Source organism: Ursus arctos, unplaced genomic scaffold (assembly GCF_023065955.2).
Source record: "Ursus arctos isolate Adak ecotype North America unplaced genomic scaffold, UrsArc2.0 scaffold_27, whole genome shotgun sequence".
NCBI lineage: Eukaryota > Metazoa > Chordata > Mammalia > Carnivora > Ursidae > Ursus > Ursus arctos.
Window position 1 is genome coordinate 26,386,303 of NW_026622952.1, and position 16,987 is coordinate 26,403,289.

Below are 16,987 nucleotides of genomic sequence, written 5' to 3' on the forward strand. Positions count from 1 at the left end.
TGTTTAAATTGACGCTTGAAATAATTTGTTTTTACTGCTGGATAAAAAGGCCAGGGTTAGGGTAGCAATTCATAAACCTATGGGTACTTTTCAATGCTGCGGGATGAAAAAGATGGTTATTTCTTGGAGCGTTTCCACGGACCACTTCTGCGCTCTCTGAAGAGTGAAAGAGAATAATTACAAAAAGCTGGACTTCGAGGGGTAGCTTCACGAACGTTTAGCAATTTTGGTCAGTCCGTCTGATTGCGTTCTTGGTGTGCTCCCGAATTACACTTTCCTTCATCCCTGCAGTGTTTCGATGGCTCTCTCTCCACGCTTCTGAGATGCAGCTGAGCGTTAAGTAACAGTGAAAACATGGCCTAATTCGGGTTGGCGCTGGTTCTCTGAGATATTTATGAAGGGACCTGACGTTTGCAAGCATCCCACACCTGGGGGGGGGGAGGATTGTTGGGATGAGGGCCCGCGGCACCTCTGGTCACTCCCACTCTCACCCCTGCTCCCAAGGAGCTCGGAGGACTTTAGAGCCCACGTGACATCAGTCTTCATAACCATTCCGTGAGGGAGACAAGGGACAGGAGAAAACAGACGTGAAGTTTCATCTGGCTGACATATGACCAGGAGCCAGGTTGTTGGACCGGCCGGCTGGACGTTCTGAGCTGGCCATTCATTTCCAAAACATTGTGCAGCCACTCTGCACCTGAGCACATAGCAGGGGGCGTGCAAGACACCTCTCCTCCAGCACTCCGTTCGCTGCCCCGCCTCACTGACCGTCAGCATGGCCCGGGCCAGCAGGCGGGCCCTGTGGCGAAGGCACGGGACCTGACGTCACAGGCCAAGCAGGCCACCGAGTGTGGTGACGCCCCGTGCTCCCCCTGAGGGGCGCAGCGTGTTAGCACTCAGCAGCCGACCTCATTCTCCATCTCTTCTGCTTGTGGTTTTCTAATCTGTTTGCAAGTTTTGAACTCCTGTATTCGACCCAAACTTTCAAACAAATGTGCAGGTAAAAACCAGAGAACCCTCGGGGAGTTCCAAAGCGGGTACGGATTGGGAACCACGGTCTGCAACTACCTGATTAGTAAGTTAAATTTGCAACAGAAAGAAAACATAGGTCAGTGGTCAAGGCTTGAGAAGAAAGCAGCACATGGAAACAGGTAGAATTTAACCATTTAGGCCTGATTCGGGGGGGGGGGCTGGAATCTACGCTTGTTGGCAGGAATATTCCACTTCTCAGAAGGGGGGGTCAAAGGCTGTACCTGGGTGCCCTCCCTCACAGGTGCGTGCAGGCGGGACATGTCTCGTGTATACATTTCCTGCTGCTGACCCTACCGAGAAGTCGGGGTCCCTGCACTCACGAACACCAGCCTGGGGACGCACGTGCTGCTAAGCGGATTCCAGATACGGCACCTGGACCTTCTGTCCACTGAGGGCTCTGGGCACAAGGCTGCTTGCTCTTCTCAGCAGAAGCAGCTCAGCACGGGCTGTATCTCCCCTACGATGCTCCACTGGCCTCCGAATCCCCGGGCCACACGAGCTCTGGCTTGACTGACCTTCTGGCGAAGACACAATCCCGTCACCCCTCTCTACTCGGCCCCAGGAGATTTGGCCCAAACCAGAGAGCTGATGGGCACACACCCCGCAGTCAACACGGGCACCGTGACCAATCGGCTGCAGTGTGAGACTTTCCGGAAAGTCCTTCCCAGGCGGGGGTGGGGCGGGGTGTCTGTCGGGGCCTGGTGGTGGGGTGGCCACACGGAAGGACAAACACGCAGCCCGGGGTCTTTTGACTCGAGTGAAGGAAACTGCTCAGAAAGGCCAATGGCAAGGTGGGGTGAGCAGGGCACCGACTGCAAAGCCGTGATGACAGCCCCCCCCTTTGTGAGCCCTGCAATTGTGTCTCCTGAGTTTGGATGCTTCCAGGGGAGCCAGCACGGTGAGTCCCCCAACTTGGCGGGTCACTGATTTTGTGGCTGTGTGTGCATTTTGTATTTTTTCAAGAGGGACCCTTACACGTGACTTTTTCCTCTAATGACAGTCTTCGCTATTTAATGCTACAAGTCTTTAGTACTGATTTTGCGGTGAACACAGCAACATCTCCTTTCGAACAAAAATGTGAATTTTTGGTATCATACAACAGTTCTGTTCTTGACACACCATTCGAGGACGGTTCTACACATTTGCTGAGAAGAACACGGTAACAGTCGTTACCGGTCGCAACGCTTACGTGACACACGGCGGTGACAGATGAGGATGCGTGAGATGGGGTACATCAAAAGTGCTCTTGTTAACACATAACATTCAACTTTTCTGGGTTTTGTGAAACGTTACGATGCTGTTTATCATACTTGTGTTTCGATGTTGAGAGTTCATTGGAGCCTTCAGTGGGGCAATGTCAGCTGGCTGCTGTGAGCCGAATCCTTTCTAACGTAGAGTCTCAACGGTTACGCTGTGTCTTCTGGGAACGTCGCTACATGGTCAGAGAGAACGTGCGCGATCTTCCGCGAGGCCGTCCATTTCCCACCGTGCGCTCAGGCGGACGCACAATCCTTTATTAAAACTAGAACCACACGGTGGTGGGATGGTCACACTGTAGCTCTGTAGGGTGCCTCTGCTAGAAGGGCCTGGAATAAGTTAGCTGGATTCACTAACACAAGTATTAGAAACAGTTTTATTTTTCTTTACAAGTACAATATGTAAACATGGCTTATCGTCTGCATTTCAGGGCGGAATGTCACCTGTGTGAGATTTGAATATATTGCACTTAGTCATGCAGCGTGACAGAGCCAGCAGCAGGCACTGGCTGCGCGTCCGTCACGCGACCTTCTTTGGGACTTGGTGGACCAAACAGGGGTTCGTACACGTCCCCCAGTGCAAATCAATGGCTGCTGTCACATTTAGTGGTAGGTTAATTTGCTCATCTCGGGATGGTTTAGGCCGACTTTGGGGGATTTTAAGATAAAAATGAGGATACAAAACATAAAAAAAAAAAAGGAAGAAAAGCCAAATTCAGCGAATACTTTCATTCACGTCAGGATCAGAGAATCTGGGACCTAGAATAATTATTGTCTAATTTTATAATTTGTTGGTACATGTTTTGTGCAAGCTCAAGGAAATGAGCTAAAATGCACCTGCTGCCAGAGACACTGACGTGTCAGCCGGCGGGCGAACGCGTGTGTATTTTGCATTTCCTCTTACTAAGCGGTCTACACCGACTTGACTTCTCTGTGGTTATTTCTAAAGAGCATTTCATCCTAAATAATACATCATTTTTAAAGTCTTAAATGCCAATACTTGCAAGTACACTTGTTTTTAACAGAGTCTAGTGAATATAGGAAGAAGCATCATTATTGTACACTACTCAGGGTTTAGGTATTTCTTTAGGTAGAAAAAATGCTTTGAATACTCTGGGGAAATAGGATTCATTTATAGAAGAATATTTCAGGGATTTTTTTTTTTTTTTGCGTTTTCCAAGGATATACATTCGTACTGATTTTTGCTTCCAAATATATTTTAAGGCTGTTTGGTAAAATATACCAGATACGAGGCTCAATTTACAGGGTTTTGTTCTTATAGGGAATTCTTAACTACTCAGCTTTAAAAAAGTAAAACTTTGAAGCTAAACATGCTTTAATATCAACTGTGCTCCAATGAACCCCATGCTTCGTGGAATGCAGAGTATGAGGAAAAGGAAAACTGCAGGCTGAGCCAACACCCCTACGGGCAAGGACCTCACTGAATGCTCTCGAAGACGTCACCAGGCTGCAGCGGGAGCTGGGTACATTTAAAGTGCCGGTCAAGCTGAGGAAAGAAAGTGCTACAGTGGGTAAGCCGGGGCTGCTCTGCCGGGCCGTGGGCACGGTACCCTCAGAGCAGCAGGGAGGCCTGTGGGGGGACACACCCGCCTTCAGGTGCAATCCTGCTTTCACCTTGTATGACAGTGAGGACTCCGAGTTTGGGATCGGATGGAGACACGCGACAGGCTCTTCCTCCGAAGACATGTCCGAACGGGACACGCGAAGCGTTGGAACGATAGTCACTGACTGCATCTAAATCTAATTGTACAAATGGAAAAGCCTTTTCATTCGAATTCTTCCTGCTTTTTTTCTGGTGCCAATCAGAATCCTGAAAACGAATTACTTAAAGTCCACAGCTAGAAATCACCATATGTGACCTTTTTTTTTTTTTTTTCATCATGTCTAAAACAGGCAAGAAGTATTTTCTTGACTTTAGCAATACTGCATAGGACAAAAGAATTCTGGAAAAATACAAATGTAAACTACATTTCTTCTTTACCATTTAAACTGAGATATACTTACCACTCACATTCATATTTCTTAAACTTTTTACAACATCACGCTGTCATTTTAAACAAGCAAACTTTTTTTTTTTAAAGGGAACCTTGGAGAGAGAACTGATACAGCAGCTTGAGGATATATATACATCTAAAAAAAATCACATGTACTGAATGGGGACACTTAAAGACGAGACTGCGTGATGGAAGTGACAAAGGAATAGGACGTACAATGACTCCTGTATCAGAACGAGGGCCACGCTGTTTCTTTTCAGACACCTGCTACGGGACAGCCAGCCTCTTGTAAGACTTCGATCTCTTTTCATGTGTCACTCTCTTGTGTGAATGAAGTCAGTGAGCGTATTTTTTGATCGAGCAGATGCTGTGCTGGGTATCTCTAATGGGTTCAGACGTGGACTCCCCCGGGTTTCTGGAGAACTGCACGGCAGGGCATGGGGGGGGGCTGGAAAGATGGCTTCTCATCACCATAGAGTTGGCACAAGGACCCTGGCGATGGGTCAGCTGGATTCGGGGAGAAGCACCCCCAGGTGAAAGGGGGCGGGTGTCTGTCTTTCCTGCCCTTCGAGCTGGAGCACCTTCCACTGGGACGTCTAGTGAGTGGTGAGATGCACCCACTGATTGCTCTTTGTTATTCTTGCCTCTAATTGTCACACAATTTATAAAAATATAAATAACAAAATGTCAGCCGGGTTCCATCTCTCGAGGTGCTTCTCGTTATCGTCTGAGAACAGAGTGGATGGGTTTGGTGTCCCCACGTCTAGCCATCAGAGCTGACTGAGAGTCAGACCATCCAGGGGGAGGAAGAAGAGGAGGAAGAGGAAGAAGCAGCTGTTCCAGCCGTGAGCTCGGCCAGCTGCGGGAATCAAAGCATTCCAGTGTGTGCACGGCACAAAGAACACAACAGGGCGTATTCGGTGGAGAAACGAGACCAAAGTTACCAGGTAGGTGAGAAACTGTACAAGCGTTTTGTTACAAAGAAAAGAGAGGACCACGGTGAGGGCCGCCCCCGTCCCTAGAGGCGCGTCTGGGCCTCGGGGATGTAGATCTCGATGCTGTCTGCACGCTCCGAGGCCGAATTCTGGCGGAAGGAGGCTGCCCTCTTGGCTGCCATGAGCCGCCTCCGGGCTTCCTGGCGCTGTCTGTCCGGCAGGTCCAGGGACTTTTCTCTCGTGATGGGAAATTTCCCTTTGGGGGGCTTCTTTGGTATCGGAGGGGGGACCTTTCTTTCTTCCTGAAAAGCAGCACAAGTCAAAATTGGGGCGATCAGAGGAGGGCAGCGCCAGCCCGTGAGCCTGGCCCACGTGGGGGCAACTGCAGGTGGCACGGGACACCCCCCGGGGGCCCGAGTCTGTCTGGCCCCGCGTCCCTCCCCGCGGCCTGGCCGCCTGCCCGGTGGGCCCTGCCTGTGACTTGCTCACATCCTTCCACGGCGGGGAGAGTGGTCTGGTGACGGCTTTACGCTTAAGCAGCTCAATCCTGCACCAGAGTATTGACTGTCTCCTCAGTCTCTGATTTATTCTGATGTCGTTGCCAGATTAACAGACTCTGTCACCTCTGAGCAGTGGCAAGTACCCACCATTTCAAGTTCTCGAGTATCCTGGGCATTTTGGAAGATGACACTTGACATCCCTGTCACATGCTACAGTCTTTTCAACAGACTTTCGATTCTAAGGACCTTCATGAAAATCATCTTATGTAGGGGAACCAATGGCCAAATTCCCTATTGTGGCCCTAAGATCCCTTGACATTAACTAGATAGACAGATAGATTTGTCACTTGCTTGGGAAACAGATGCAAATCATTATTTCCGACCTTTAACTCATGTTCTTAAATAAGTCACGAAAACACGTGTATGCCTTTTCTAGAAAGCTCCATCCCGCAGTTCTGTAGCAGATGTAATATGTAATGCTTGTTACTGTTCTAGAAAAAGGTCTGTGTCCCAAACCTTGCTGCGTTATTGACCATGGGTCCTAACTAACAAAGCTGGACCCAATGTGGGCTGTCCTTCCTAGTGGAGGGGTGACAGAGCCCTACATAGCCGATTACCCCCTTCGCAGGAAAGAGGGCCTGGCATAAGGTGCCAGAATACCTTTCTTTTCTAAGCAGATATCTAGATATCTGCTGGGGGAAAAGATGGGGGAAAACCCCATCCCTGTGTCTTTCTCTCTTCAGCCTCTGCAGAAATTCAAACGGGCCAGACATGCTGGGATGTTGTGGGGAAGGCATAGCTTGCCATGCAGGGTGGTCGCCTGTGGCTGAACCTGTCCATTGTGTAATGCTGGATTTGGTAGGAAGATGGTTTTGGTGTCTGACACTTTATTCCCATGGCTTATTTTAAAATGACCTGGACCAAAAAATTAAAAAAAAAAAAAGTTGGGGGGCACTCATGGCTTAGTTGAGCGGCTGACTTCTGATTTCAGCTCAGGTCATAATCTCAGGTTTGTGGGATCTAGCCCCATGTCGGGCTCCTCATTGAGTGCTGAGTGCAGAGTCTGCTTGGGATTCTCTCTCCCCTTCTCCCTCTGCCCCTCCCCTGCCCCTGCCCTGCCCTGTCTCTCTTCCTTTAAAAAACAGATTAAAAAAAATTAAAATGACTTGGACCAGAAGCAATGACTTTTTTCTGACTCTTGGGCAGGCATCTGTGACAATGGGGTAATTGTTTCATCAAAACTTTCAGCTCTTTCAAAAGTTAGTTCCTGCATTAAGCACATGACCGGATCTACCTATTTCTTTTCTCTTTGCTTGGTAGCCTCTGAAGTATGGGGCTGTAGGAAATACACATGAGCAATTCTTGTGGGAGTCTCCCGTTTAAAGGGGCTCTTGACCTCCAGGCGTCCCATAGTAGGAGAGGGTTGACCAGATGGCCCTGCAGTTCTACAGAGTAGAGTGGCCCAAGAAACACAAGGCATGGGGCCTCAGTGGTGTGAAAGAGCTCCTTATCGTCCGCACTGCGGTGTATATCCTCAGCAAGAGGCTGTCTTCAGTTAGAGGACAATTCCCTGTGCATAGCTTAGGTAGAAGGGATTTTATTAGTTGTTAATTACTGAAGAATGAAAAAAATAGGAAGGATTATTGCAAATCTTTAGATTAGTTTACTGAGTTCTATTTTTTAGTCATTAGAAAATGACATTTTCATTGGCGATCTTTACTTGTGATCTCCTTCACTTCAAAACCAAACCATAGATAGGACTTGCTTATGTACCGTGTATGGCTTATAGACAGCCCGTGACTTCCTATTCCTCTCTGACCCACTGTCTGTGGGAGAGGGGATCTGTCAATCGTCTGCAGTGGCATCTATGGCATCGAGCCCAGAACCCCCCCAGTATGGTCGGTGGCACTCTTGTGGGAACAGTGATGATGGCAATGATGGCTTTTGTTCTAATTATCTACATAGCCATCCTCCACTATGTACTTTCTCTTCAAAGCATGTTGGGTTAATTTCACCATTTTATTTTGATAATGTCTACCCAGAAAATCAGATGATGATTACTTAGATCGTCTTTAAAATGTGTTAGGAAATCAGTGTATTTATTGCTGATTCAGACCTATGTATCCGCCCTACTAACGATGATATCTGAAGGGAAGACGTGACACCATGTCTTCAGATTTAATGGAAACTTTCAGCCTATTTAAGGGCCCAGGCTGAGAGGCCTAGAGGAAGTTTACATCATCAAACCATTCAGGCAAGCTCAGAATGTTTTCTTGGCCTCAACTGGAGATAACCAACTAAAACGTTTATCTGAATAGGAAGCGGTCATTGTGACCAGACCTGAAACTTTCCCTGTGGAAAATCATCTTCGTATAATCCAAACAAAGGTATGATGGAGACAATTCAGAGGGTAGATCCCTACAAGAAATGCAACTCTAGGTCTACATGTGATTTGGGTGAGTGTCCAAGAGATACAGCGAGAAAGAAACTTACTTACGACACCTGGCCGGTGACTTGCGTCCCACCTCTGCACACACGTGCACGGGTGACACTTTGATGTGGTGTCGCTAACCTAAGACCGGGAAGCCCCTCACGGTGGAGCGTCACTCCTACAGCTGGACCAGGTACAAGGCACTGACGGGAAGCGGGGTGTGAGGACATCACACGCCCGGGGCAGAATTACCTTTCTTTCGGGCGACTCTATTATCTTCCAGTCATTGAGCTTCAGCTGGTGTAGCTCGTCGAACTTCATGCTGACGTCCTCGATGGAGAGCTGCAGCATGTCCCAGTAGCCCGCCAGGTCCTGGGACGTGGGTCTCGGCATGGCGCTGGGGTCCTGCCAACACACGAGCACAGTTTACAGCCCATTCTTTCCCGCACGTGCCTTTCAAGGACCCGGGATAGGGAGAAGCCCGGCTAATTCACAGCTCTGATGCAAATATTCAAGTGGGCCCACAGAGGTCCAGTAAGTTTACACAAGTGTTTGCCGACACACTTCACATTCACAAATACGAAAAGGCTCCGTATTATGTAATCCCAACTCCATGACATTCTGGAAAAGATAACACAGCAGGGACTGTAAAAGGATCAGAGGTTGCCTGGGGCCAGGGGGAGGGAGGCATGGGTGGGACATGGACGTTTAGGGCAGGGAGACTACTCTGCACAGTACTATGATAGTCGCCACTCGTCACTGTACGTGTGCGCAAACCCACGGAACGTACGACAGCAAGAGGGACCCTCATGTGCACCGTGGACTCTGGGTGAAGACAGCGTGTCCACGCAGGTTCACTGATTCTAACCGAAACACCTTCTGTTGGGGATGCTGGTTGTGCTGTGAACGGGGGGGCAGAGGGGAACGGGAAATCTCCCCGCCGCCTTCTCAATTTTGCCGTGAACCCCAAACTGCTCTTAAACTATAAAACCTATTAAAGAAGATGCATGTACTACATTCATTCATTGTTTCCTTTAGAAAATGCTTCTTAGGCCTCGAGAACGGTGGCAACTATCAAAGTTTTCCGACGCCGGGCAGTTCATAAAAGCAACAGGGCAACTGCGTTTTTGGTCTCCTTGGGGGATTATTCTGCCGACTCGTGCCCGGGCCAGGGCCCGGGTTTGGTGGTGGTGAAGTTGGGCTTGGAGCGGTTCCAAGTGTGCTCTCTGACAGATCTCAGCGCCCATTCCGACGGCCAGTGAGGCTGCACAAACGCACCGCGGGTTTACTTTGCTCCCACGTGGCGGGAGGACAGGCAGGTCTGATCTAGGAAGGTGCACGACCAATTTCCGGACAGGTCCCTGCACGCACAGGGGACGCCGCCGAGCCACAAACCGGCAGTCCGCTATGCACACCATTTCGGTGCGTTCTCTACATTGAAGTGGGGCGACTTTCTAAGATTAGAGTGCACCTGTCCGCCGGTTCCCACACGGCATGAGGCTGGTGAGGATCCGAAGCCCGCCGGGCGCCTCCGTGCTGGGGGCAGGCCAGCTTCACACCGTACCTGCCTGGAGGCACACAGGGCTGTGACCCCGGGTTAAGCGTATGGGTGTTTCCATGTGTGGTGCCTGTGATTCAGTGGGAGGCCATCTCAGATTAAACAGAGAAATTGTGGTGAATTTGCTTAAAATGTGCAATTTTCGGCTTACTTGTAAGTCATTCACGGTAAGCACAACGTCCTTTTTTTGTGTCTTACTCCTTCAGGATGGCTGGACAGAACCCCACCGCCAGGCGGCTGACAAACAGACACGTGTTGCTCACGAAACTGGAGGCTGCGTGTCCAGATTGGGTGCCGGCGTGGACGTGTCCTGGGGAGACCCATGTCCAGGTGGCCAATTTCTGGCTGCGTCCTCACATGAGGAGGAGGTGCGAGCTTCGTGGGGTCTCTTTTATAAAGAGACTAACCCCCTCACGGGGGCTCCACCCTGATGACCTCACACCTCCCTGAAGGCATCACCTCCTAAGGCCATGACACTGGGGGGCGGAGTCCAACACATGAATTTTAGGGGGACACACGCATTCAGTCCCCAGCGCCCTGGTTTGGCATCTGCATCATATGATTGCTTTTGGCCCCAGCCCACCGTGCTGCGTGCGACCAGCCGACAGCCTGTGTGGGTGAGGGTCAAGGGGAAGCGAGCTGCGTGTCCAGCCAGCCCATCTGCGGAAGCCCAGGGGGACGCTGGCGTCCACAGGGTGAGAGGCAGCCGGCTTCCAGGCACCTGTCCTTGCGGGAGGCGGTCCCGTCCACCAGCCGTGGGGCTCTTCCCCTCGCGTGGGGGGGCCTGAGCTCAGCTGCTGCTCGTGAGGAGAAACAGAATGCCTGTGTTGCAGCCGGGGCCTCATTCTGGAGGTGACGGAGCAGGACTCTGAACGTACTCGCAGCCATCGGGAAGGAAGTGGGGCTGGAGGAGGTTTCTCCCACCAGGGACCCATCTTCTGTCCGAAATGGAGTTTCTAAGGGGGGGTTGTGTCCCCTTCTTCTGGAAGACTTCACAAACACAACGAACCTTCTTTTTTGTGGGTTTAGGGGAGGACGCCTGAGCACGTCTGTAGGAAGCCGTACGGTGACCCTTCTCATCTCCAAGGTCAGGTTGTTGGGCTTGGGTTACGTCTTCAATGAAAAAAGCTAATGTATTCTTGGAGACGTGCAGGCTCCCACTGACCCGCGAGCGGACGTCAGTCTTCGCCTGTCACTCCGCTCGACTGCTTTTGAGGCAGGGGTGCGGCTCTGTGGGGGCAGCGGGGCACAGCCAGGACCTGCCTCCCTGTCCTTGGCTCTTTTCTGGGGGAGCTGGCTGCCTCTGTGTCCACTGGACATTCAGATACCGTGGTATGTTTGTGAAACTGTTTTTAAATGTCCCCTTCCCCCAGCAAAGCGACACAGTGCCGTCTTTCCCAGTTAACTTCACGTCCAGGAGGGTTCCCGTGGCTCGCTGGCCCGGCCGCCAGAGGCCCCCATGATGCGGCCTCTGGGGCTCCCGTGTTCTGGGGTAACGTCTTCAGAAGGGCTGGGAAGCCCTGCCGGACCACACACGGGGTTGTGGAGCTTGTGGGAACGTAGGTCTGAAGGGGACAGTGAGTTTCTACCAGGCTGGCTGGGGACGAGCTGTGCGGCTGGTCAGGGAAGCCCGTGTCTCCCTGCAGGTTCAAGGGCAGGTCCCCCCACTCCGGTCTGCATTCTCGTTATGTGATGAATCGCTCGTACGGCCTTGCCTTGAATGATGTCTGCTTTGTTCAGTCCATCCTAAACACCCCGGGGCGGTGGTGGTTCTGGCTTATCTTCTGGGGTCCTTCCTTTGATTTAAAACCGGTTAGCCACCTAAATCTTCCAGCAGCTGGCAATGCGGCGTCGGACAGTGTCTCTCTCCGGCCAGGCCCGCCTTGGACACCCACCCCCTCCTTCTAACAACGCCGCAGGGTTGTTTTGTTTTTGCTTTTTTTTCTGAATCCTAGATAGAAGCCAAAAGAAAAGGAAACAGCCACACTATGCATTTCAAAACTCTAAAAAAGGATGTTTTTAAGGTTAGGTTAAAGTGCGATTTGACATATGTAAGAGGCATCAAAAATATTAGGACAGGTAATTTAAAAATCCAATATTAGCTGCTTCTGGTACAGAGGACATGGCCGTTTTATAAGCTTGAATAACGCTTTTACATGTTTTTACTGCGTGCCTGGTGCTTTAGGTAAGAATCCCTAAAGATGAGTACCGATGCTTACCTGACTCCGGATAACATGGTACAGCGCTGTGCAATGGCCTAAATCCGCTCCTTTCAAGGCAGTAATCACGCAGACGTGGAGGAGGCAGGACTATGCTCCCTGATCACTCCAGCCCAGCACGTCACGGCCGCTAAGCCCCCCTGCACCCCCTTTCTAAGTGTGGGTGATTACTTCATGTCATGGGAGACATGGGGGTCACTCTATACATTTTGTGATGAAAGTCAATGGGGTTAACTGGAAAATACTGGAGAAAACATACTTTTTAACAACCCTAATTAAGAGGGGGGAATTGGCGGCTCTCATGTGCTTTGTTTCCTTTGATGTGTAGGAACATTCTGTAAATTCACATGTCGCCTTGCAAATTAAAACAACAAAAAAAAGTCAAATCACGGAGCACCGTCGCCCCCACGACGCACAGACCTATCTGCATTTTAATGACAATTTTGCTCTGAAAGAAATCAATGTCTGGATTTATAAAATAGTCTATACAGTAATGTGAATACTCCTTAGGTATTTCTACAAATAACATGAGATGGATACTTTTTTGTTAGACAAAGAACAGTGTGTGTGTGTGTGTGTGTGTGTGTGTGTATTTGTACCTAGATGCACTAATACGCCACATGAGTAAATATCAACACACATATCGTTCTTCTTTCTCTTTGATGTTCAGGACCATCAGAGTCACGTTTACTGCCGACTCGGTTGCCTATTCCTGGCATACTCATTGCCCTCCTGACTACGAACTAGAAAGCCCCGATTATTCTACAATCTCTACGGAATCTCTCTGAAAGTTGCTGCTAATGTGTTGAGTCGACCCCCTCTCGTTGCGGTCTTGGTCTGTGACATTACAGCTGTTCCTGTCCCTCTTCCCTCCTAAGGCTCTCGGGCAGGTGGACCCTGCAGCCTGAAGGTGCCCCAGGGCTCTGGGGGGCTGTCCCCGTGCCACCCGCTCCCTCTCCCCCAGCACCGCCTCACGGTGGCCTCGTCACCATCCCAAACCCCAACCCGGGACGTGCGTTGCATTGGCTCCCTGTTCTGCAAAGTCCCAGGTACCTTTCTCAGACCAGAGCGGGGAGAGAGGACCCACGACTTGCTCTAAGGAGCCAAGGACACCCGGGGATTTGCTCACCATGTTCTGCTGGCACAGCCAGTAAAACTGCTGGAATTTCTGGGACATCAGAAGCTGCGCGCTCCCCACTGCACTCCTGATTTTACCGAGAACTGTGAACAAAACAGAACAAAACAGGTTTAAAGCTGGGTCAGTGAAAAACCAAACACAAGAGCATTACACGAAGGGAGTCAAGTCCAAAAAGCACGAGTTACTCTTCTCCTTTCCTGAAGATTAAAACTTTGAATTTACTGTGCAGGGCATGGCCACAGACTGGTTTTTTTCCAGGCTGCCCCATGTCTGAGTTTTGAGGGAAATGCAAAGATATGTAAGTAATACCAGCTGTTAGGATATTACTGGTCAGTGTTGGGATGAGTGTAGTCTGGAAGTGTGGTCTATACCACAGGAGGCTTTTCCTGTTTGTGGCACCAAGATTCTTTTTCTTTTCTTTTTTTTAAAGATTTTATTTATTTATTTGACAGAGACAGCCAGCGAGAGAGGGAACACAGCAGGGGGAGTGGGAGAGGAAGAAGCAGGCTCATAGTGGAAGAGCCTGATGTGGGGCTCGATCCCATAACGCCGGATCATGCCCTGAGCCGAAGGCAGATGCTTAACCGCTGTGCCACCCAGGCGCCCCATGTGGCACCAAGATTCTTTAAGCAACGCTGCTCAGGTGAGCTAGAAGTTGAGGCAGCCAAGTAGGAATAAAAAAAGACATTAAGTCCTTCTTGCTTCTTATGGATTCCACGGAGATGAACATGTTAATTCGTAATTTCTAGGAAATCACATTGGTACCGGTTACCTCATTTGACTCAAGGGAGTAGTCTTTGGGGGCTCTGAGAGCATCTTGCCCCGTAGCGAGGAGCTGTGCAGGGAAAGGCTGCGGTGTGCTTGTGACCCATCACTTCCCAGCCTTGGGCTCTGTCCACAGCTCCCGCCACCTGCTGTGGGCCCTCTGCGGACGACCGAGTCACTGTCACCACCGTGGGCTCCCATCACATTTGACTCTCCAACTGATTCACCACGGACGTTCATAGTGACGATGTCCTCCCCACTCCCGTGAGCCCGCAGTGATGTGGCAGGAAGTCTCCAAATGATTTCTAAGTCATATGACTTTAAGCAATCAAATAGCACTTTCTAAAAAAGTAAGTAATGCAGTTTTGTATAGAAGTGTGGGGATGACCACTTCGGGATGGAGAATCGGCAAACAGAAGCCTTTGTGTGTGAAATGCAGGGACTCTGTCCCAATTCCGCGACCTCCGGGGGTCTCTGCACCTGCCACCTCTGTCCCCGTCCTCACGCCCGGTCCTTGTTGGGTGTTAGTACCGTAATTATTTTGGAAATAACAGCTTTGGTAGACCCCATCTCACATGACTCTCAAAAGCACTTGGGCCTCTGCGGGAACACGTTTCCTGCCTCTACACCCTGAGCCCACTCAGCCCTGCGTTTTGTTTGCCAGAGACACAAACAGCAAGTTATTCACAGGGTTCCGGCAGATCTCCCTCTTGGAGCTGGAGCGGGTTACTCCCACCTGCTCACTTTTGGCTTCCGTCTGGCTCTCTTGCAGACCGTCTGCAGAGCACAGGTAGCGAGGAGCGGAGCCAGTCTCTCCAGCTGAGAGCAGCTGAGCGCGTGTCCTCGGGCTTCCCTGCCAGGAAAGCCATGGAAGCCTAGCATTGCTAGCGGCAGCTGGAAGACGGTTAAGGAAGGGGGTGTTTCGCCTGGAGATGTGTCCGTCCTGGAAGGGAGGAAAGAACCATCACCCTCCCATATGTATTTATGTGGATTCATCTACGTCAGGACATTTCTGGACTCCAGGCTTGTCTAAAGAAGAGAGCGAACCAGAGCTCAAGGCGGCATGAAGGACATGCTCGCGTCACCCAGTGTCTTGTCTGGAGGCGCATCCTGACGTGGTTCCTCGGGACACCAGGGGGCGCCCATGCAGGTCCTTGGGCACACTCAATCGTCGAAAGCTTGCAGGTGTCCACAGAAGGGGAAACTGAGGTCCAGAGGAGTAAATGCAGCCCCCGCCACGTCCCCCACAATTTCCCGAATGTGAGTGATTTTACCAGCGGCCTCTAAACTAAGTATTTGTGAGACTCATTCAGAGTGCGCTTGAAACTGGCGTAGAACATTCTAGTGCCCTAACAGCCGAGCCTCACGGTTGCTCCTTCCCCTCGGCCTTGCTCTGGAGGAGAGTCAGAGACCACGGCTGGGAGGGGCCTCAATATCCACGTGACCAAATGCTATGAGGCTGTGGGAACGGATGTCCCAGAAACGCACCCGTGGATGTGCCTGAGACATGTCGTAAGGTACCAGCGGTCCCCCCAAGGCAGCAGTAGGTAAAGCACAAAGTCCATTTCCTAAAAAGTGAGGAGCTGGCTGTTCTTAAAATGATTTTCTTCAAAACAACAATTGCTGGAGAGAATGTGGAGAAAGGGGATCCCTCCTACATTGCTGGTGGGAATGCAAGTTGGTACAGCCACTCTGGAAAACAGTGTGGAGGTCCCTTAAAAAGTTAAAAATTGAGCTACCCTATGACCCAGCCATTGCACTACTGGGTGTTTACCCTAAAGATACAGACGTAGTGAAGAGAAGGGCCATATGCACCCCAATGTTCATAGCAGCATTGTCCACAATAGCTAAATCGTGGAAGGAACCGAGATGCCCTTCAACAGATGACTGGATTAAGAAGTTGTGGTCCATATATACAATGGAATATTACTCAGCTATCAGAAAGAACGAGTTCTCAACATTTGCTGCAACATGGACGGCACTGGAGGAGATAATGCTAAGTGAAATAAGTCAAGCAGAGAAAGACAACTATCATATGGTGTCTCTCATCTATGGAACATAAGAACTAGGAAGATCAGTAGGGGAAGAAAGGGATAAAGAAAGGGGGGTAATCAGAAGGGGGAATGAAACATGAGAGACTATGGACTCTGAGAAACAAACTGAGGGCCTCAGAGGGGAGGGAGGTGGGGAATGGGATAGACTGGTGATGGGTAGTAAGGAGGGCACGTATTACATGGTGCACTGGGTGTTATACGCAACTAATGAATCATGGAACTTTACATCAGAAACCAGGGATGTACTGTATGGTGACTAACATAATAAAAAATATTAAAAAAATGATTTTCTTCAGAGTAAGACAATGGACTTAAACACTTCTTAATTTAATTTGTCTTATTTTCTCATCTGTCTATAAGGAACTCAGCTTGCTGTTCCCCGGAGTTTCATTATTAACAATTTCACACATACAGAAGATCTGAAAGAAAAGTGTCCACATCACTTCGAATCAGTAATTAACAGTTTGCCACGTGTGCGTGTTTATTTTTCTGAACCATTTGAAGATAAGCTGTAGCCAGCCGTCGGCCTGTGCAACCTTCATGTCCTTATCATTCCGAAGGGGTGAAGAATTCCCTTGCGTATCTATTCTGTGCTGCTTCTAGAATATTAACAAGGAGTTTAACTCACGTGGCTTTAATAAAAGTGAATAACTGGATAACACCGTGGCATCCTTTCAGACTTAAAAAATAGCTTCATGCATCTTGATCCCTGGGCCCAGGTATGTTCTGCAAATCTGTTTCGAGAGGTGCTTTCCTCCCCGCAGACCCACCTCCTTGATCTGATTTGCCAGGCAGCAGTGGAGAGGGAATGGTGACCAGGACCCCTGGAGGAAGCTGGTGCAGGGGGAGGGCGCTGGGGTTCAGCACTGAGTGTGCCCAGAGGACAAAGGGTGGGCAGGCATGGGGGGGTGGGGGTGGGCAGGTGCATGGATGGGGTGGGCAGGTGCAGGGACAGGGGGGTGGGGAGATGCAGGAAAGGGGGTGGGCAGGTGTAGGGAGGGGGTGGGCAGTGCTGGGACAGGGCATGGGCAGTGCTAGGACGGGGGGTGGGCAGGTGCGGGTGGTGGGACACAGCCAGAGTATT

General features: G+C 50.2%; 1 protein-coding gene across 1 annotated transcript in view; it reads right to left on the reverse strand.

Annotated features, from left to right (window-relative positions):
- Window positions 1-5,321: 5,321 nt before the first annotated feature.
- The window catches only part of DLGAP2 (DLG associated protein 2), a 509,882-nt gene continuing 498,216 nt past the window's right edge, over window positions 5,322-16,987 (reverse strand). Inside the window, exons 12-14 of the mRNA XM_026508509.4 lie at window positions 13,076-13,167; window positions 8,422-8,574; window positions 5,322-5,540 (exon numbers count right to left, since the gene is read on the reverse strand). Of these exons, the coding sequence (XP_026364294.3) occupies window positions 5,322-5,540; window positions 8,422-8,574; window positions 13,076-13,167 (464 nt within the window). The remainder of the gene's footprint in view (window positions 5,541-8,421; window positions 8,575-13,075; window positions 13,168-16,987) is intronic.